The sequence below is a fragment of the Gymnoscopelus braueri genome (genome assembly GCF_963280865.1).
Source record: "Gymnoscopelus braueri genome assembly, chromosome: 10".
Classification (NCBI taxonomy): Eukaryota; Metazoa; Chordata; class Actinopteri; order Myctophiformes; family Myctophidae; genus Gymnoscopelus; species Gymnoscopelus braueri.
The window spans coordinates 17,128,846-17,150,936 of record NC_137611.1 but is presented as its reverse complement, the minus strand read 5'-3'; the positions used below and the strand labels follow the sequence as shown (position 1 = coordinate 17,150,936).

The window sequence follows — 22,091 nt, the reverse complement described above, 5'->3', positions numbered from 1 at the left end:
TGTGATGAATTGAGCGCAGAGTCCTGCTCTTTATTTCAGCGGCTCTGAGACGCCGTCTTTCTCTGATTGGTCTTTGGTCAGGAACCTCCTTGTTTGGGGAGGAACCACAGTTTAGACTGGGAGGAACCGATCACGGCACGAGTCTCGTGCTGATTGGTGGGGCGCTCATACACAGTCAGCCCGCGCTCTCATTCATGGTCAGGAACCTCCTTCTCTGGGAGGAACCGTTCACGCCACTAGTAGTGATTGGAGGGGCGCTCATACACACTCACCCCGCGCTCTCACTCATATTTATGATTGGTGGGGCGCCCACAGACAGCACTGAGTTGAAGATATAAAAGGTCTCGTGTTCCTGTCCTCTAGCACATTTCTTCGTAGTCTAACTCAAGAATTACAGCAGAAAAATGTCAGGACGAGGCAAAACCGGAGGAAAGTCCAGGGCGAAGGCCAAGACCCGCTCATCCCGTGCCGGGCTCCAGTTCCCCGTCGGTCGTGTTCACAGGCTGCTGCGCAAAGGCAACTACGCCCAGCGTGTCGGTGCCGGCGCCCCGGTCTATCTGGCGGCTGTACTCGAGTACCTGACCGCTGAAATCCTGGAATTGGCCGGAAACGCTGCCCGCGACAACAAGAAGTCTCGCATCATCCCCCGTCATCTGCAGCTGGCCGTCCGCAACGACGAGGAGCTCAACAGACTGCTGGGTGGAGTGACCATCGCACAGGGTGGTGTGCTGCCCAACATCCAGGCTGTCCTGCTCCCCAAGAAGACCGAGAAAGCTGCCAAGAAATAAATCTACTTCATTCGACTGAATAAATCCCACAAAGGCTCTTTTAAGAGCCACCCACTGTTTCAACATAATGAGTCAAATCCCTTGATTGCGATCATAATTTATATTTATATGAGGAACTATGTCTCTTTAATATCTTGACTAGACGAGATGCATTTTCACTCCCCCCCCCCCCCCCCCCCTTTCAACCTAATTGTATCTAATCAAATATTGTATAACTATCAAAGCACAAAACAATTGTAAATTGACAGCAACGAATATGCATAATTACTACTCTATGCAATCGACGTGTCTGGTTTTATGGCGTTGTATATAATGACTAAACGTTGACTTTGGGTTTTGATATAATCTTATGTATTTTTTGTAATAGCTAATACTAAATAGTTGCCAGCAGACTTCAAAGGCATGTTGTAGGCCTATGACACATAGAAATGTGGATGGTCCCATGACTCTTCTCAGCCTAAATGTGTTCATACAAACATTATTCAGAGCAACCATTAATCCTCTGATTGCCTATCAGCTGCCATTTATTTATATGGATTAAATTATCCTTTTCCTATGATACTTAATTCTGCACTGTGTAGATCGCATGTTGGTCACTTTTATACAGCTTAACCACGAGGCACTGCGTCACAGATTTCATGTATTCCTAGTTACTCATGGTCCTTTATGCACCATGTTGTCTCCGATTATCATCAAACAATAGCTTATGAATGACAATTGTCAACTGAACAAACCAGTTGGCGGGCAGGCTGTGGTTGGACATTTGGACACTTTCTTGAAAATATGGGTGGTCCTTAAAAGGACCGTTGTTTTCATAGCAGACTGACAGTTTACTTGGAGCTGGTGTACTTGGTCACAGCCTTGGTACCCTCAGACACTGCGTGCTTGGCCAGCTCACCGGGGAGCAGCAAGCGGACGGCGGTCTGGATCTCCCTGGATGTGATGGTGCGTTTCTTGTTGTAGTGACCCAGACGAGAGGCTTCACCGGCGATGCGCTCAAAGATGTCGTTGACAAAGGAGTTCATGATGCCCATGGCCTTGGAGGAGATACCGGTGTCAGGGTGGACCTGCTTCATAACCTTGTAAATGTAGATGGCGTAGCTCTCCTTCCTGGACTTTCTGCGCTTCTTGCCACCCTTAGCGGCTGATTTGGTGACGGCTTTCTTGGAGCCCTTCTTGGGTGCTGGCTTAGCAACTTCAGGCATTTTGACGATATTCGATGACCAGTGGCGAAGAATGAATTCACAAAAGGATATCCCACCAGTATTTATACAGAGCCATGCAAATCTAGTGTGTGACTCCCAGCATGGGATTGGCTGATCTTGCCACAAAGAGGGTGGTGTCTTTGCTTAATGTTTTCCCGCTCGTATGCGCCATTGTCCCTGTAACATTTTGAGGGACGTGTAATGAGGGATGTATAATTTATTGCAAAAGTCATTTGGTTGTTGTTATGTTTCTGCTTTGATCTTTAAACTATATACAGTGTGTCATGCTTACTACTGTTGCTGCTCTGACACCCACATTTCCTCATGGGGATCAATAAAGGTCTACAATAGCCTATATCTATCTGTCTATTCATTGAGACAATGGAAATATTCCCAATAATGTGGAGACTGGTGGTGTGCACTCTGTTTTAGTGCCCAGAATGTTTTGTATATAACACACTAATACACTTCTTATTGTCAATACATTACTAACAGCAAAAAAAATATTAAAACTATTATTATTTGTTGAATATTGCTCATCATTGGTAACCATGATGATATAGAACAATGGTTCTCTCAAAGTGGGGCCCGGGGGACCCCCAGGGGTCCGTGAAGGGGTTCAAATTAGTTCAATAGCACCAACATCACTTTAACCACTTAAACCCTATCGGCTGTTTGAAAACAGCTGATCGACAAGCTCATGAGAGCTTGTCGATCAGCATAAAAAATCTTGATTTAATGTGAAAATGTTGGTATATATTTTTTTAACATTTTAATAACATGCATCTTGTATGTGGGTGTGATATAGAATTATTGATCTTCACCTTTTCAGGTTGATGTTCCCATGTTGGTACCCGATTCTAGCTCTTCAGGCAGGATTGATATCAATTAGTTAATTCATTATTTTTAATCGATCATGTGTAAACATGATTATCTTCTATGCGTAGAAAGCCAAAATAGAGAACCTGGTACCCTGGCAGCATGGTGTGTTGTTTGTATTATTCATTCCTAGGATGTTTATTACTTCAAAACAATGAATGGCGAATGGAATTTGTTGTCATCAATCCATGGCCATTGTAAACTCTGTATTCTGAGTATTCCAAAGGAAGATAACGATGAGCTCCAAGGCCTCAGGTCCCACCTGACAGAAGCTTTCAGCTGAAGTCAGCAGTTCTTGTTGCGTTCCTGGCAGCCATTATATTCTGTCACTATGCCACTGTCTTCTTAACCACTTAACCCCTGTATTTGGAATGTTGGCCTGAGTTGGCTCTGTGTTTTGTAGTGTTTAATGAGTGTAACTGTGATGACAATCTTTGTACCCTAATGATGTACAGATTTCATAAGAATATGAACTCCATCTGAAAAGGCTTTGTAGAGCCCCATACGAGAAGATTAGCGTTTGTTAGTTAATTAGTTTCAAAATTATTCTAAATTATTCTAAAATGTTCAACATTTCAAAAACATCAGATCTACAAGCTGCAGCACGTTGTGAGCTTGCAGATCTATTTAATTTTAAATACGTTTAAAATGGGGTTTAAGTGGTTAAACTGACTTTGATGCCAATGTTGCTGGGGATCTTGGGGGCCCCCTGGAAGCCCCTCCGGACCCAGTTTGAGAATCATGACCACAACTTTTCAGATGTCTCAGGTTGAACTTCTTGTGCACATGAAGAATGAAAAGATCTCTGGCATGTGCCCGTAGTTCATTTTATTTTAAGGACGTCAAGTTCCAAGTGACTTGCTTTCAGTCATTCATGCCACTGCCAGCAGTCATCAGGCTCCACAGTCAAGCCACTAAACCCTGCACTTCCACATCTGTAATTAACACTTCCACTACTAAACATGTACATTGATATCAGTGAACATATATCATTGTAGAAAACTTCACAGTTATGGGTTCCGCACCAAAGGTTACTTTTGATCCCATCGTTAATGTAAAAATTAACAGTCAACTCTAATAGGAAAGAGCCTTTGGGTTGTTGGTAGATCAAGTCAGTTATTTAACCTTTAAGCCGTACAGAGTGCGTCCTGAACTGAGGTTCACATGAATCTTTTCTATTACACCGCTCTCAGTGAAATGTATACAGGGAGCTTTTATTTGAGGAAGTGAAGTTCAATTAATAGATGAAAATATATTGAGCTATGATTTTATTAGTAAGACTCTGGGTCAATGTTTCCATTTGTATTAACTATTACAATGATTGGTTTAACTTCAATTGCCTTTCAATGTTCACATGAGGTTCACAATAAAGAAAATATTATTTGGTATGCAATCTTTGACTGGTGTAAATGTTTTGCTTTAACAAATGTACTTTTTGCATGCCAATGTTATCATCCTCAAAGAACAATTAGTCTTGGCCTTAGCTTCTCAGAATCTGTTCACAATGCATGCTTTGAATAAAAACTAACTCTTGCCTCCTTTCCCTAAAGTCTTGTTAAATTCTTGTGTCCTCGTTGAGTCTTTTCTATTATACCTGTCTGAGTTAAATGTATACAAGAAGCCTTTAATTGAGGAAGTGAAGGGCAAAACTGAGTGTTTTATTTTATACTAATTAATGGGGGGGGGGTATTAGCATAATCGACCATAGCACTTGCCTTAGGACACTTGCCATAGCCTTGACAACCTTGCAGGCTTATGACAGGTTCATTTGTGGAACAGCCATCCGTTTGTATAGTATCAACGCACAATGTTTATTTTTTATCTACTAGTTCTATGCATTTAATGTATTACCCAGTTTACCTTGCTTACTGGAAGAAGCATAAGGTTTACCAAGGTTACTAGACCGGTGTAACAGATATGGGACTTAAACATAAGTTATACCATCTTTATTATAATCCAGAACTATTGCTCACTGGTCTTCTGATTACGTCACCAAAAATGGCCACTGAATTGCCTTTCAAATCATAATATAGAGATTCAATAAGTCTACAGATCAACTACATCCACACTTAAATTGGCAATTAATACCCACACGTGGATTAACTCTTCAAGTGACAATATGGGCGGTCCTTAAAAGGACCTTTGGGTTTGATCAGAGTATGCGGTTTACTTGGAGCTGGTGTACTTGGTGACAGCCTTGGTGCCTTCAGACACAGCATGCTTGGCCAGCTCACCGGGGAGCAGCAGGCGGACGGCGGTCTGAATCTCCCTAGAAGTAATGGTGGAGCGTTTATTGTAGTGAGCCAGACGAGAGGCTTCGCCGGCGATGCGCTCAAAGATGTCGTTGACAAAGGAGTTCATGATACCCATGGCTTTGGAAGAGATGCCGGTGTCAGGGTGGACCTGTTTCAGGACCTTGTACACGTAAATAGCATAGCTCTCCTTCCTGGTCTTTCTGCGCTTCTTGCCGCCCTTTGCGGCAGTCTTTGTGACGGCTTTCTTAGAACCCTTCTTGGGCGCTGGCTTCGCTGGCTCAGGCATTTTTTGACTTTTTTTGCGGCGACGAAAATGTCAGGCGAGTTGTGTCGCAGCACTATTTATAGCTAGCCAATGCAAATGAAGTGTGCGACTCCCAGCATATGATTGGTTGAGCTGTATCTGCACCATCACGTGCTCCACAGAGGGTGGTGTCTGCTGCCCAGCAACTGCACCAGTGTCAGTGGTAGAAGACCTTTTATTACTTGAGTATTACCACATACACATTCAACACATATACACATCAATGCATCCACATATGTCCATATACCCACACAAACCCCCAAATAACTAGATCTACACTGACTCCCTGTATGTCAAATAATTGACTTAAAAATACCTTATAAAGTATTGAATGGTTTAGCCAAAATATACCCACATATACCTATATTTAAATAGCTGTACACTGGCTCCCTGTAGGCCTATGTCAAAGAATGTATTTTAAAATACTACTGTTGGTTTATAAAGCATTTAATGGGTTAGAGCCAAAATACTTTTCTAAACCATCCTGCACCTCTCAAGTAATGCTTCAGGTCATTGAACACCAGAACTATTGTTACAACTCTGTTGCATTTTATTACTATTAAGGAGATGGGTGTATACTTGTTTTTTTCTTTGTTTAATTTTAGGAATGTCAGTTAGAGGATAAGTCCCTTGAGAAGTTGAGATGCATCATCTCGTTTTCGAGGGGGTCCTCAAGCACAACACACAAACATAACAATATATAGATCATGTATACAAACTTAACAAAGTACAATACTTATTTTTGAAATTTAGCTGGCAAAGAAGAAAAAAACTCCAAAACACACACACACACACACACAATCGACTACATTTCGATCCTAATGTCGCCTGATTTAAATCCCTTTGGGTTGTTTGGAGGCCCTGAAGATGAAGAAGGTACCGGCAGCAGTGGTGGAAAGTAACTAAGTACATTTCCTTAAGTACTGTACTTAAGTACAATTTTGAGGTATTTGTACTTTATTTGAGTATTTACAATTTCCAATACTTTTACTTCTACTCCACTACATCTCAGAGGCAAATATTGTACTTTTACTCCACTACATATACTTGAAAACTTTAGTTACTATTTACTTTTCAGATAAAAACTATTATATAATGAAACATACATTAACCACTTTAGCCCTATTTTATACCTAGGCTATTTGAAAATAGCCGATCTACAAGCTCACAACGCGTCGCATCGACGCGTTGTGAGCTTGTAGATCGGCTATTTTCAAATATTTAGTACTTTTACTTTTGGTACTTTAAGTACATTTTGATGCCAATACTTTTGTACCGTTACTCAAGAAATGTTTTAATTCCGGACTTTTACTTGTAACAGAGTATGTTTATATTGCAGTATTGGTACTTTTACTTAAGTAAAGAATTTGAGTACTTTTTCCGCCACTGGGTACCAGTGGTTCTCAAAGTGGAGTCCGGGGACACACAGGGGTCCTGGGGGGGGGGGGGGGTTCCCCAGCCAAATTAATTAATATAGATCAAAATAAGTTTAACTTATACCTCAGCTATTTGAAAATTGCCGATCTGCTCACAAATGTAATATATAATATTATTATTCTAAAGGGTAAGTGATATTTTTTGGTTAAAACAAAAAGTATTTTGTTAAAAGGTTAAAGCACTATATTCTGATAATAATCATTGCTATAGAGTGTTTGTTCAGTAACAGGAGTCTCCCCGTCTCTCCAGCTCTTTAATAAACAGAAAATACATTTTTCGGTAGGTGTCAAAATCTCAGCCAATCAGGAGAAAGTACCCATTTTTAAGCTTCATTTTTATAGTGTTCCCGTTCCAATTTTGTCTGCTCATTTCTTAGTGTCATCACTTCCAATTTCACTTGTTTAATCTATATCCTGATTGAGTTCTCTATCCTGATTGGATAAAATTGGAAATGAAACTGAAACGAAAATGCATAATTTTCTGTTTTATAAAGAGCTGGAGAGACAAGGAGACTCCTTTTAATAAACAAACACTCTATAGCAATGAGTACTATCAGAATATAGAGCTATTTAACACTTATTTTAACCAAAGAAAATCACTTACCCTACCTTTATTTTTTAACGCAAATCTTGTGAGGTCCATGGCACAAAATATGTTCTGATGAGGGTCCATGGACAAATATCTGGGTGTTACGGAAGATACGGGTACTTAGACAGGGGCGTTTTAACATGTTACATCCGTAGCTGTGGAGTAAGCACTTTATATTTGAAATCTGAACGTGTATGTAGATGTACGGGTTGTAAAATGGAGACATTTCCAAAACCAGGAACAAAGGTTGCACTCGCTCTGGGATGTCAGTTAGAACACTGTTTAATATTGACCAGTAAGCACAGCATACAGATATGCACCGTTTGTGTGGTCTGAAAACAGAAACAGAATCAACATAAGCTCTACTGTACTCTAGACAACATCACAAATACAATTAAATAAACACAGGTAAAAGACAATAAACCAAGTCATCAACAATAATAAACATCGCTATCAGATTAAGGCATAAACCATGGTTCACATTACACTCGTCTGTCACAAGCGTCATGGCGCAACCTTTGTTCCTGGTTTTGGAAATGTCTCCATTTTACAACCCGTACATCTACATACACGTTCAGATTTCAAATATAAAGTGCTTACTCCACAGCTACGGATGTAACATGTTAAAACGCCCCTGTCTAAGTACCCGTATCTTCCGTATTGTTAAATAAAAAGCATTTTAATCCGATCGGTGGCCATTTTCAGGATGTCCTTCATATGCTTTCAACTACGCGACCCTATCGGTTGGGAGGTGTAATGCACTCTGTTACATATACAACTGAGAAAATGGCCGCTGATCACTGAATGATTCATGACGGGTGCAGCCGTGCTACGGTTCCGTGCCTGCAGGGGTCGCGCATAGACGCGCTGCGGTGTGCCTCTACATTTATAACTGGTTACTTATGAATGAACAGATAGCATTGCAGTTGAGCGTACAACCTTGCAAGGCTTAACGTCAAACGGTCACGTGTACTCCGTGATGTGTATTGAATTAGCCTTGGGTCACAAGGAGTCCTGGGCAAATGACATATTACAATTAGTGTTGAATATTCAATACCGCATATTTAATGTAAAATAAAAAGTGTAGTTATTCACCCTCACCTTACACTGTTTGTACTTATCTTTCCGTGGTCTAAAATCAGGATTAACTCGTTAAATAATGTGTGGGTGGCTCTTAAAAGAGCCTTTGGATTGTTGGTAGATGGTTATTTATCCTCCGAAGCCGTACAGAGTGCGTCCCTGTCTCTTCAGAGCATAGACAACATCCATGGCGGTCACGGTCTTTCTCTTGGCGTGCTCGGTGTAGGTGACTGCATCACGGATCACATTCTCCAGGAAAACCTTCAGGACACCGCGGGTCTCCTCGTAGATCAGACCGGAGATACGCTTAACACCGCCACGGCGGGCCAGACGACGAATAGCGGGCTTGGTGATGCCCTGGATGTTATCACGAAGCACTTTGCGATGACGCTTAGCGCCTCCTTTCCCCAGACCTTTTCCTCCTTTCCCTCTTCCTGACATTTTGAATTTAGTTAAAGATGCAAAACTAAGTGCCCTCTGTGACTTAAGCCTTGTGTATTTATATGTGTTCTGAGGACGTAAGGGAGGACAGGCAGACTCTGCTGCGTGGGCGTTGGTAATCCCCCCCCCTCACACACACACACACACACACACACACACACACACACACACACACACACACACACACACACACACACACACACACACACACACACACACACACACACACGCACGCACGCACGCACGCACACACACACACGCTCTAGTCTCACGCACATAATTATTCCCAATGCCATTTGATAGAATAGTTAGTTTCCCTTCTTGTTCGTTTCGCTCACCCCTCAGTTTACAGTAATATTGCTAGTCAAATCATCTACTTCATATTTGCTGTTACCCCCCCCCCCCCAATATCCGTGTCAATCCAAGACACTGATGCAATAATAATATTTGTTCTTATACATTTAATTTTGTAACATAATTTTCTCTGGGTCTTATATTTATTTCACTCTCCCACGGTTAAACGTTTTGTATTGTCACATAATATGATTAAACTTTAGTATTTAGTATTATATATATAGTATTTAATCAATGAAGCACTAATACATATATTTCCATGACTGCATGTCTCACTTATTGAGTAATGTGACATTAACCATTTAGCTAAGGAACAACGAGATAATCTCGATGATGTACAGGTGGACCAGGGTTACTATTTATAATTTATATGATTTTGAAATATAAAATATTCAATGGTACTATAACCTGATTTTAAATTGACCTTTTAGCCTAATAGTAGTCTTATACCAATGTTTAAGCCCTGTAGCACTTTGAGGTCTGCAAAATGTAAAGTGCATATTAATAAAATGTATTATAATTAGAATTCGTATGAACTATTAAGTGTGAAATTTGATTATTACACTGGTTATTATTCCTGTGTTCTCATGTGACCATGGTGTAAAAAGTGAGGAAACTCTTATAACATGAAGTGGTTGGCTCTTAAAAGAGCCTTTTGAGGGTATATAGATGGAACAGACAGTTTACTTCTTTTTGGGAGCAGCCTTCTTTGCTGCCTTGGGTTTGGCAACCTTCTTGGCTGGAGCTTTCTTGGCTACTGCGGGCTTCTTGGCCACTTTCTTGGGGCTCTTGGTGGCCTTCTTCGGGCTTTTTGCTGCCACTTTCTTGGCGGCAGGCTTCTTGACTTTCTTCGGCGATTTCTTGGCGGCTACGGGCTTCTTTACTACCGCCTTTTTGGGCTTCTTAGCCGCAGCGGGTTTCTTGGCGGCGGCAGGCTTCTTGGCTTTAACTGCTTTCTTGGCAGCAGGCTTCTTCACCGCTTCAGCCTTCTTGTTCATCTTGAAAGAGCCAGATGCACCGGTGCCTTTAAGCTGGACCAGGGTGCCCTTAGCGACCAGGCTCTTGACGGCGATCTTGACGCGTGCCTTGTTCTTCTCCACATCGTAGCCGCCGGCAGTCAGAGCTTTCTTGACCGCAGCGAGGGACACACCGCTCCGCTCCTTGGAGGCGGACACGGTCTTGACGACGAGCTCAGCGACGCTGGGGCCGGCCTTCTTGGGTCGGGGAACTGCCTTCTTCTTGGCGGCCTTGGCCGGAGCTGGAGCTGGTGCGACTTCTGCCATAGTTTTCTTTCTCAGATAATAGTTCGTCCTTCCTACTTTATAGTAAAGTCTGACAGACTGATGCAGGATGGACAGAAGGGGCTGAACTTAAACAACACATGAGAACCATGTAGAGTCAACACACACACACACAGCTCCTCTTGTCTAGTTGGCGTAATGTGCCACTTGTGTTTTCTCCTCGATAGAAACTAGTTATAACAAACTACGGTGTATGTTATGAAATGTAACAAAGAGCTGAACAGTTAGTTCACATGTGCCTTTTTGTTATTAATATATCTGAGGTGAAAACAGCGCTCTCGTTTTTAAGTGATAAGCTCAAAACATCACCCTACCATGGTCCGAGCATAGTGTTTCCTCTGTCATTTGTCTTCTAAAACTTTTTAAACTATGTTACATTACAACAATACTTACAATCCTCTTAGCAGACATACCTGGCAACGCGATACCATAAACTATACTCTTGTTTTGCCATCCGTTTTGCTATAAAAAGAAGGTTTTCTGACCCCAGTAAACACAGTCCAGTTGATGGCAGCATGATGGTGGAGTTGATCCCGACTACCAATGACAGATGACAGCTATTGAAACACTTAGTACATTTGTGGACAAATAACCTACTGTGATCAAACTACAGAAAACGCAACGTGTTCAAATCTTTAATCATCTGTGGTATCTGTATTTGATTATGACACACATACATACACTTTAAATGACACACTCCTTCCATGCATTATACTGTGAATATGGTTTGGGACTTTGTAACCTGATGTTATATACTGGCATTAATTATTTGACTAAAACTGGTGAGTAGATTTCATTTTATTACCTTATACATAGTAACTTTTTTTTATACATAGTAACTCATTTTCAACATTTAGAGCCTTTGCTTTTTTGTAGTATCACATGAGGACAACATAAATGAAGATTAGCTACTTAATATCTATGTTTACAAGTTTTACTAACCACTTAAATCATAAACTTAATATATCATGTGACTGTCATGCTACAAAATAATTCAGCTATATGATTGGTCTAAAGTTCTAATAAAATCTAATTATAGATATGTAAAAAATGTTTAATTTGTTTAAACATCTGCCTCACATCTCTTGTGTAATTTAAGTTCAGTTGTTCAGTAGCCAAGCTTGTATTATGAAAATATGGTTAAAACTTCACAATATCTTCATCATGGTCAGTATCATGGTTAGTGTCATGAATTATGACCTTTATCTGCTTGACCCAGTACATACTACATGTGGTGAATCACTCATCTACGTAAGCATAATTGATACCCTTGATATGATGACCATCAACTACTTTATCAGATAGACTGACATCTGTGCACAATGATACGAGATGCATGTTCTATTCCTATCTATTCTGTTCTTGTCCTTGTCTCATATCTTCTGGTCATGTGTCCAATACTGTATATATTCTATGTGTGTATTAAACTTCAGAACTTGTGTGATACTGCCTGGTGTCATATTGTTCTCCGCGTGTGTGTCTCAACTGAGATATCACTCACCACCCTTAAGTTAGATGGAGACTCTTAAGGGACCGCATGGTTGGTCAACCGAAATCACAACAGTTAGTCATGTCAGTATCATGTAAGTATCATGGTTAGTATCATGTCAGTATCATGGTCAGTGTTATGTCAATATCATGGTCAGTATCATGACCTGTAACTTACAGGTACTACAAGCTGTAAATACTGTATCATGTCAGTAGCATGACAGTATCATGGTCAGAATCATGTCAGTATCATGGTTGCAGACCACTGCTCTACTCTAATTCCAAACATGTTTCTTCTTTAGTGCAACACTGCCATTGCACTAAACTTTGCAATGGTTATAAAACAAAACGGTCTGCTGTGTGAGTCTTTAGAAGGTCCATTTCCTTCAGTAGTTTGAATATAGCAAGACAAGTAAGAAAATACCTTAAACTGCATTACAGTTCTGAGCAGAGGATTGATTCTAGTTTTATCAAGCCATAGCAAGAAAAGTATTTGAATATAGCATTGCAACATTGTGTATTGAGAATTGGGGGGTCAGTGATCAAATGGGATTGGCAAGAAGTTTCAAACATGTTGTAAACTTGTAGCCATGTTTTTTTGCCATTGGAAAAGACATGTGCACCATTTTTGAACAGAATATAACATGTGCAAGAAAATGTCAAAATGAGAAACATTGAATATCGTTTCTACTTTAAAATAATGGTGTTATTAAGTTAGGCTTATATTGTATTCCCCGTTTAATTATTCCAGTTTTCCTGTATATTATATTCTTATGACAAATACAGGTTACGGTGCTTCTACAGCCAATTCTACTCTTATGTGAAGAAACTAAGTGATACTGAAAATAAACTGGTGCTTACTGTTTTATTGAATTTCACCTGTCAATAGATTACAATTGTAATTGTGCACGCATTTTTTTTAATGCCAATCAAAGCTCATTTGAATTGAATATGCTGGCATGCAAGAGAGGGGCGACAGGGAGAATTGATACAGTGCAGAGGATAAGTAAAATATTCATGACGCATGTCACTACACTAAAAGTATTTATAAAAGATCATAGTTGGGCCCTTATAGAGCGCGCAAATACTTTGGAAGTAACTCAATGTTGAAGTAGTGGGTGGCTCTTAAAAGAGCCGTTGTGGGGTTTATTCAGTCGAATGAAAGTGATTTATTTCTTGGCGGTTTTCTCGGTCTTCTTGGGGAGCAGGACAGCCTGGATGTTGGGCAGCACACCGCCCTGAGCGATAGTCACTCCACCCAGCAGTCGGTTGAGCTCCTCGTCGTTGCGGACGGCCAGCTGGAGGTGACGGGGGATGATGCGAGACTTCTTGTTGTCACGGGCAGCGTTTCCAGCCAATTCCAGGATCTCAGCGGTCAGATACTCGAGGACAGCCGCCAGATAGACTGGGGCGCCGGCACCAACACGCTGAGCATAGTTGCCTTTGCGCAGCAGCCTGTGAACACGACCCACGGGGAACTGGAGTCCGGCACGAGATGAGCGGGTCTTGGCCTTCGCTCTGGACTTTCCTCCGGTTTTGCCTCGTCCTGACATCTTTTGGCTTATTTCTTGAGATGATCTACGAAGAAATGTGCTGGCTGATAGGAACACGAAACATTTTATAGCTTCAACTCAGTGCTGTCTGTGGGCGCCCCACCAATCATAAATATGAGTGAGAGAGCGCGGGGTGAGTGTGTATGAGCGCCCCTCCAATCACTACTAGTGGCGTGAACGTTTCCTCCCAGAGAAGGAGGTTCCTGACCATGAATGAGAGCGCGGGGTGACTGTGTATGAGCGCCCCACCAATCAGTACTAGTGGCGTGATCAGTTCCTCCCAGTCTAAACTCTGGTTCCTCCCCAAACAAGGAGGTTCCTGACCAGAGACCAAGCAGAGAAAGACGGCGTCTCAGAGCTGCTGAGATAACCTGCAGGAGTGTGCGCTCATATCAACACAATTTCTAATTATAAAGTCAAAGAGAGAAAGATGGCAAGAACCAAGCAGACCGCTGTAAGTGTACCGGTGGCAAAGCCCCAAGGAAGCAACTCGCCACCAAGGCTGCTCGCAAGAGCGCGCCGGCAACCGGTGGAGTGAAGAAGCCTCACCGTTACCGTCCCGGTGCAGTGGCTCTGAGAGAGATCCGTCGTTACCAGAAATCTACCGAGCTGCTGATCCGCAAGCTGCCCTTCCAGCGCCTGGTGAGGGAGATCGCCCAGGACTTCAAGACCGACCTGCGCTTCCAGAGTTCCGCCGTCATGGCTCTCCAGGAGTCAGCCGAGGCTTATCTGGTGGGTCTGTTTGAGGACACCAACCTGTGCGCCATCCACGCCAAGAGGGTGACCATCATGCCCAAAGACATCCAGCTGGCCCGCCGTATCCGTGGAGAACGTGCTTAAACTTATCTGTTACTATCAGAACCCCCAAAACGGCTCTTTTAAGAGCCACAAAATGTATTGTTTGAAGAAATTGTTCCCCATTAATTCGGCTACAGACTCTAAATGCATTCGAGTAATCCACACTATATTAACAAGTCGGCAACTAAATATCTTTCTGTTATCAGAAAGATTTAACTAAACCGCACGTCATGTTGCCAATTAATTTTCGATATTAGTTGATATGGTCTACTCTAGAAAACGAATACGCCAGTAGCTGTAATGTTAGATTGACTGGATATGTAGGTGCAGTAGTAGCCTCCATCTCCAGACTTATTTTTTAGTTTTGCTAGTGCAGTAGTGATTCAACAACGAAAATGGGTCGTCAAGGAACTAGGGGGTTGGGGTTGAGATTATAATAATAATAATAATAATAAACTTTATTTGTATAGCACCTTTCATGACATGAAATGCAGCTCAAAGTGCTTTACAGAGCAAGGATACAATTACAGTTAGAACCAATTTAACAATAAAGCAAACAAAAGAGAGAAAACGGGTCAGAAATGTCAATCTGAGTGGAGTAAAATATGCATGCTAAATTATTTATGGATAGCATAGATAGTTTGAATAGGCTACCTTATTAACAGTTTGCAAAACTGTTAATAAACGAGCCCTGAAGCCCTGAGGGCTTGTTTCCATTGTGGTCCCATACTCAATTAATCGAGAGAGAACTCACTAAATAATGCTATGGGCCAGAGCTAGACTTCACAGTTAAAGCTGTTTTTAATTTAGCTCCGAAAGTGTATGAATGACCCTTATAGGTCCACTTTCAGATTCAGAGTATAAACTAACATCTGATTTTATTGTGTGGACATTCAGTATCATTGCTGCAGTTATGCTGCCACACATAGGCCTACTCTGTATGTAGGCTAATATATAAATAACACTGCTACTTATTTTCAGATTGTGAAATTAAAATAAAATTGCACTACTCTGCCACTAGAGGTCACATCCTACTTATGAAAAATTGATTGATTGATTGATTAATTGGATTGATTGATTAAATACTTAATTACTGAGTTTTTCTACAGTACAGGTAGTACAGTCAAAGGTTATGCTAAAAGGATAACACAAAAAGTCCCAGGGGTTTGTTTTCAACGTGGTCCACTGTACTCAATTCATCAGTAGTGTATTGTGTAAAGCAGAAAAGCATTTCATATAATAATCTAATTCCCAAATGTTATTTGTATTCAACACCTCGAGTAGAGGACATGGCTAAGATATGTATGCGCTTAATTTAGGAGAGAATATCTCAACAGATCTAGGCTTATATGTTTGTTTATAACCTAGAGCTACTGTAAATCTGTTATAAAAAATCCACTCTGGTAAACTCACCCAAGGTCCCTATATACAAAATTAGCAAGTGTGAGGACAATTACTGTATATCATGAATATACATTTAACTTCACAGTTAAATGGTAGAGAGGCTTCCAGCTGGTTTTGAATGCAAGTGGGTGTTGTACGCCAATATTATATCAAGTAATATTCAATACAATGTAAGTACAAATAGAAACTTCCTCCTCTCGTGATGTCATGATTTTTCATACCAGGACAGCTGCTTTTCCGGCACTCATGGAAAACTTAACTGCAGGAAAAACAGCTGTCTTGATTTGAAGAATCAAAAGTACATGCACGAACACACACACCCTGAACACAATGCTTGCTAACAATACATCATTGTTCATGAGTCATTAGAAATTGATTCTAAAATGCAATACAAATGTGCATGCATGCACGCACACACAAAAATCAGACATGGTCCTGTTTTAGTCAGCATACTGAAGCCTCATTCATACTGTCACTCCACTGTTGAACAGTCAAAGTTCTATCTCAAAGTCTTTCATCAGTGGTTGAAGACATTTCTAAAGATTCTCAAGTGTTTGTCACAGCTTCTACAATTTAGGCATTTAGAAGACACTCTTAATCCAGAGTGATTTACAGTAAGCAAGAACCCATATGAACTCACTGTGTCAGTATTGGCATAGTGACAAAAGTCACTATGCCAACAGACATTATTTTAGCTCCACTAGTTCCACTAGTGGTGTTACATTTGTTTGACTAATATTGATTGGTATAGTAGTCACTGCTATGAATGAGAAATGACCAACTCAAATTAATGGTACAATTCTGAATATGGCTAGAAAATGTATCACATCTCCCACAATGTAACTCTCTCAGAATTACACACGATACATGAGGATTGTACTGTGCACATGTGGGTTAGACAAGATACTTTTAACAAACTTTGATTAACATTTCAGAAATTCTTAACCTTTTTCCTCAAATCTTGGAGATCCCCCCACCTCCACTTTGAGACGCCACTGATTGACATGTTGATTAGAGTCTCATTCCAGGACTATGAATGTCTAGTTATCACTGTCTTACTATCTGCTGGTTTTGGTGTGAAGAATCTTGTTGTGTTCAACACAATGGAACAATGTCTCCCCTCCCCGGTCACAGGGTAGAGCTGTGGTGGAGCTGAATGTCAGAGTGAGTGAGGTGAAACAAATCATTTGCATGTTGATTGCCGATTTAAATCTGTTTGGTTTTGTCTCATTTCAGTTCTTAGATGTATAATCATTATTTCTGATTGAATTAAGACAAAACCAAAAGCATCCTTCCCCCAAATAAAATACAAATACAATTGTGGAAATTAACTGAAACAACCCCTGACCAATTGTTAATGACTTTCATTCACACTTGAATATCTATTGATATTGTATGTTGTATTGAAAGCGGCACTACAGTATGTAACTTCTTTTAATGAATAAAACGTAATTTTGTGTGTGTGTGTGTGTGTGTGTGTGTGTGTGTGTGTGTGTGTGTGTGTGTGTGTGTGTGTGTGTGACACGCTCGGGACAGTTCAATGATTGACAGCGACAGCCCTCAGTAGCAGCTGAGTCTCAACACAAGAACAGAGGTGACTACTAATATACACTCGAAGACACACATGGAGATGTGACATTCACATTTAATACTAGTAGAATACTCTGCATTCTGATTTCATGTCACCGTTAACAAACACTGACATACTTAGTGCTCAACTTACAGAGCAGTAGTGTGTAACTATTTAGGGAGTTATCAAACGTTTCAGTGCATAGGCCTACGCGATGGAATGCCCTCAGAAGCTTTCCAATATTCACATTGACACCGCTTTTCTGTGAACCTTGATCTTCTTTGCAGGAGCAACGGGACACCTCTGAGGCCCAGGGGACATGTAGTAGAAGGACGAGAACACATGTTTCAGAGGCAGGACAGAGGCTGTGTGTGGGACAGGGAGAGGGAGGGTAACAGTGACTAGGTGAGAAAGAGGGCACGTCAGAGAGGGGGACATGGGGAATTTTGGGGCTGGGGGGGGGGTGACAGGGAATGGCTACAGTTACAGGGGAGCGATTGGGGGAGGGAAATTGCAGTTGAGACAGCAACTGTTCTACTTTGGAGTCTGGAGCTAAGGGAGCTCAACGGCAGCTATTGTTGATGGTGCCTACCATCGTGCAAACTGTCTGCAGAAGAGGAAGGGGAGTGATCATCAGTGATTTCGAACTCAGAGAAGACCGGTGATGTAACCTTAATTTAGCATTCTGAAACTACAAGATAAACTCACATGTTGGTCTGAAATATCGAGAATGAAGTAAAGACTGCAACTGAATGTTTAAGGGATTAGTTGCAGTGGACTGGAAAAACTGAAGAGAACACCAGAGTAACTCAGCTGCAAGCTAAATCTTGTCTGGATCTTGCATACCAAGCTTTACCTGTCTGACTGCATTCAGATATTGCCGAAACCATAACCGTCGAACAGTGCAAATGAAGGGAAACAACTAAACCAGGTCCTCAACTGTAGCCAGAACAGGTCGGCTGCATTAGACATACATAGTGTGTTTCTGGACTTAATGCATATATATGCATTGAGGCTTTAATTGTGCCGAGACATTGGAAGGAGAGCTATCTACTGGATTCAGGAACTATTGCACTGCTCATGATTTAACTGCTGGAGTCTGTGGAACACTTGAAGCCGGCTGTCATTTCATTCAGGACATGCATACTCTACTCACAAGGATCTGATCTTGAAGCTTAACACATGAGAGCAGTGGTCTTACACAGCCAATAGTTTGGATGAATATTTTCCAAGGATACGTTTGGGGTCTGGAATCCCTCTCTGACTAATTCTACCTTCTGTGTCAACAGCATTCTACAGTGGATTACTTACTGCCTTATCACACGAAACAGGGTGGCCTTATCACACGAAACAGGGTGTATGCTAAACTAAACGTGAGGTCAAAACCTATAGTCTAACATACACGCACTGCTGCATTCAGAGTCTGCAGCAGTCTATTTTGATCAACTCAGTCATCACAGACTCAGATATGAATTTAATCCTGATCCAAAAAGTCTGGTTGCGGCTCCAGATTATCCTGGACTCTGTGCTGGTGGTCCTAACAGACATAGCAGCCGGATTCCTTGGAAATTCAGCGTTTAGGCGGCACTTCCACCTGATCCTGTCGGTGGTGCTGGTTGCCGGCCCTGCCCTCAGTTTCTGGGTCTCCCAGTTCAGTGTCTTTGCCAAGCCGACCCACTTTCTCTACAGGTGAGATAGCCTATTCCAGTTGTGGGAAGTAACAAAGCGCATTTACTCAAGTGCTGTAATTTAAATACAATTTTGAGTTACTTGAGTATGTCCATTTTTAATACATTATATTTTACTCCACTACATCTCAGAGACAAATGTTGTACTTTTTACTCCACTACAAGCTATTTGAGTACCTTTACTTCTGGCACTTTAAGTCTATTTTGACAGAGCATTTTACAGAGCATTTCTACATTGTGGTATTGTATTGCTACTTTTACTTCCGCCACTGCCTACGTCCTATTAACGTCCTGCTCAGTGGCCTTGTTAAGACAAACAGCATGAGGTTGCATCGGTGGGATTTGATGGAGTCAGATGTGAGCCATTTTCCATTTGGTTGGGACTGACAATGCTGGACACCTTGGCAGCACCACTAGAAAGACATGTTAAGAGTTGTAATTCCCATACAGTATTAATTTCAATGTCAAGTGACAGCTGAGGTAGCATGTGCTGAGTCATACCCTGTTCACATATTTCACAAGTAGTCCAACCTGGCTAGTCATGGGGCATTTTGCATGATCAGTGACAAAATGAAATTATATAACTGATGCACTATTACACCCACACACATGCACGTCCACACACCCACACTCCAACTTCACTGTCCTTATTCTGCGTCTAGTTCAGTTGTTCCCAAACTTTACAAAAGTACAATATGAATTAAGCACTTAAGCCCTATTAAAAAAATAGTGAAAATAGTAGATCTGCTATTTTCAATATTTGTTTAAAAAATGGGTCTGCAACGCAAAAATGGGCCCTGACCCATTGTTTTTTTTAAAACACTGCTGTAGTTATTGATCTATGTGTTCTGCTCTCCCTTCAGGATGTTCTTACGCTCTGGCTGGGGCTGGACCTGCATCTTTGTCGGCTCGTTCGTCTTCCTCCTCTCCTTCTCCATCCGCCGCTCTCTCGCTCTCACTCTCCGCCACCTCTCACGGCTCGCACTGGCCGGAAGTCTTTGGCTCGGTTTCCGGAAACTTCTGGCTCTTCTGGACAATGCCACAGGAAGCTGCTACGAACCCTTGGCCGCTGAGGGAGGCCAGGCTGCTGCACTGAGTGGACAGCCTCTTCTGCTGCTGAGGGAGGGGGAGACCAAGTCGGCGTGTGTCGGGGCCGGGATGCTCTGGAGGGGATATGAAGTTTCAGAGGACATCTTCCTCCTCTGCCTGTGCTGTCTTCTATTGGTTGAGGAAACCGCCGTGTTTGGCCCTTACCTGAGTTTGGGAGGGGCTTCCGGCGGCCCTCTCCGCATCCTGTTCCTGTTCTGTGTTCTCTTGCTGTGGCTGTGGGTTTTCCTGCTGCTCTGTCTTTTAGCCTACTTTCCTCAGTTTCCCAAACAGCTAATAGGGGGTGCTCTGGGGTGTCTCAGCTGGAGGGCTCTGTACCAGGGATGGTACCAGCTGGATCCCAGCTGGTACTGCCCCGGACAGCCAGGACTCGGACTGCTCGATGCCAAGCCCAGTACCACAGCAAGAGAGAACGGGGTGAGCCAGGATCACTCAACATAATCAGTGATCTGAACAGACTGCGAACATGGATACAATGGATGATGGTGACATTTTAAGACGTTGAAGGACTATGAATCTATTTGCTGCATTGGTGTAGAACAATTACACCATTTCTGGTACAATTATCTGTTCACGTTTGCCTTGCACAGGTATATATGAGCAATATCTAACATTATATTTAACTCATACTCATGTTAACGTAGGTGTCAGTTAGACCTTTGAACAGCTGTACATGGATAGGGTTACCAACCAGTACCTATGCACTATACTATTTTTTTTAACATTGTATGCCAATGTAGCAAATGTTTTCTTAATCCTAAAAATGAGTTGGATGCTGGTTTTCTCTGACTTTCATAGTTGGAGCCTAGAGTGGCCCGCAGGTCTGTTACTGGTCAGCCTCCATGTGAGGAATGTTTCACAGGTTTAGGCCCCAAACCAAGACAAAAAACTACATTCTCCTGGTCCCAAATGTATCCACTTGAACCCTAGTGTCCCTAATCTAGGCATGACACAATAGGCAAACATTATGTGAAAATAGCAGATCTACAAGCTCGCAAGCATTTCAACAAGTTGAGCTTGTAGATCAGAGACCCCTGGGGTCAACTAAGTCTGTATAGGGTTCAAGTGGTTAAGAAGGGCATTAGAAAAAACACACCACTTAAAACACATTGAACAGATACAAAGTTTAAGTGTTCAGCTCCACAAATGAGATGGAGAGATTAACAGACAGTATGGCTGACATTGAGTTCTTTGTTTGTTTTTTCATGGATACAGTTTGGCTATGTTTTACTATCCACGTCTATATAAATGTTATAAATATATAATAAAATATGCAACGTAACTTCAAAGGGCTTGATATTCTTTGTTGTGAACCGTGTCACTCACTTAAATAGACCTATAAGCACACAACACGTCCCAGTGCAACATGTTATGAGCTTGTAGATCGGCTATTTTAATTATGCAACACCAGCGCAAGGTATAATAATGTAGTGCAAGGGATTTTTTTTTGTTAAAACAAAACTTCTTTGGTTCCACATTTAAATCTCAATATCCTGGCAGTAGCCTAATTAGTGTTTGTTCAATAACAGGGGAAACCCGTCTCTCGCTCTTTAATTAACAGGAAAATAAATGTTCAGGTGGGTTGCAAATTTCAGAGAATCAGGAGAGTACCCATTTATCAGCTTCAATTGTCTTCTCATTGTGTCATCACCTCCAGTTTAACTTGTTTATTCTGTACACTGTATGAGTTCTCTCTCCTGTTTGGACAAAATTAGTATACCGTGAAAATGCATGTTGTTTACTTAAGAGCTGGAGAGACAAGAAGTCCACTGTTACTGAACAAACACTGCTATCGCTAAGATTGCTATCAGAATATAGTCATTTAACACAAAAATATCACTTACTGCACCT

The 22,091-nt window shown here is 41.6% G+C and overlaps 8 protein-coding genes across 8 annotated transcripts; 3 read left to right on the top strand and 5 right to left on the bottom strand.

The window, feature by feature from the left end:
• Positions 1 to 404: 404 nt before the first annotated feature.
• LOC308093987 (histone H2A-like) lies at positions 405 to 797 on the top strand (the record flags this gene model as incomplete). The annotated part of the gene is made up of 1 exon (XM_080440403.1): positions 405 to 797. The coding sequence occupies one exon, from the start codon at positions 405 to 407 to the stop codon at positions 786 to 788; it is 384 nt and encodes a 127-aa protein (XP_080296529.1). The 3' UTR covers positions 789 to 797.
• An 821-nt stretch (positions 798 to 1,618) lies between these two features.
• LOC308093996 (histone H2B-like) lies at positions 1,619 to 1,993 on the bottom strand (the record flags this gene model as incomplete). The annotated part of the gene is made up of 1 exon (XM_080440412.1): positions 1,619 to 1,993. The coding sequence occupies one exon, from the start codon at positions 1,991 to 1,993 to the stop codon at positions 1,619 to 1,621; it is 375 nt and encodes a 124-aa protein (XP_080296538.1).
• A 3,045-nt stretch (positions 1,994 to 5,038) lies between these two features.
• Positions 5,039 to 5,413, bottom strand: LOC308093990 (histone H2B 1/2; the record flags this gene model as incomplete). Its single annotated transcript, XM_080440406.1, has 1 exon — positions 5,039 to 5,413. One exon carries the CDS (start codon positions 5,411 to 5,413, stop codon positions 5,039 to 5,041), a length of 375 nt encoding a protein of 124 aa, XP_080296532.1.
• A 3,252-nt stretch (positions 5,414 to 8,665) lies between these two features.
• On the bottom strand, positions 8,666 to 8,977 carry LOC308094000 (histone H4; the record flags this gene model as incomplete). The annotated part of the gene is made up of 1 exon (XM_080440416.1): positions 8,666 to 8,977. The coding sequence occupies one exon, from the start codon at positions 8,975 to 8,977 to the stop codon at positions 8,666 to 8,668; it is 312 nt and encodes a 103-aa protein (XP_080296542.1).
• A 1,037-nt stretch (positions 8,978 to 10,014) lies between these two features.
• Positions 10,015 to 10,614, bottom strand: LOC308093977 (histone H1-like; the record flags this gene model as incomplete). Its single annotated transcript, XM_080440393.1, has 1 exon — positions 10,015 to 10,614. One exon carries the CDS (start codon positions 10,612 to 10,614, stop codon positions 10,015 to 10,017), a length of 600 nt encoding a protein of 199 aa, XP_080296519.1.
• A 2,501-nt stretch (positions 10,615 to 13,115) lies between these two features.
• LOC308093194 (histone H2A-like) lies at positions 13,116 to 13,681 on the bottom strand. The gene has a single exon (XM_080439438.1). The coding sequence runs from the start codon at positions 13,671 to 13,673 to the stop codon at positions 13,290 to 13,292; it is 384 nt and encodes a 127-aa protein (XP_080295564.1). The 5' UTR covers positions 13,674 to 13,681; the 3' UTR covers positions 13,116 to 13,289.
• Positions 13,682 to 13,816: 135 nt separating this feature from the next.
• On the top strand, positions 13,817 to 14,513 carry LOC308093399 (histone H3.2-like; the record flags this gene model as incomplete). Its single annotated transcript, XM_080439735.1, has 2 exons — positions 13,817 to 13,899; positions 14,090 to 14,513. 2 exons carry the CDS (start codon positions 13,817 to 13,819, stop codon positions 14,511 to 14,513), a joined length of 507 nt encoding a protein of 168 aa, XP_080295861.1.
• A 3,471-nt stretch (positions 14,514 to 17,984) lies between these two features.
• Positions 17,985 to 21,529, top strand: LOC308093041 (fat storage-inducing transmembrane protein 1-like). Its single transcript, XM_080439247.1, has 2 exons — positions 17,985 to 19,134; positions 19,997 to 21,529. Exons 1-2 carry the CDS (start codon positions 18,914 to 18,916, stop codon positions 20,679 to 20,681), a joined length of 906 nt encoding a protein of 301 aa, XP_080295373.1. The 5' UTR covers positions 17,985 to 18,913; the 3' UTR covers positions 20,682 to 21,529.
• The last annotated feature ends 562 nt before the right edge of the window (positions 21,530 to 22,091 follow it).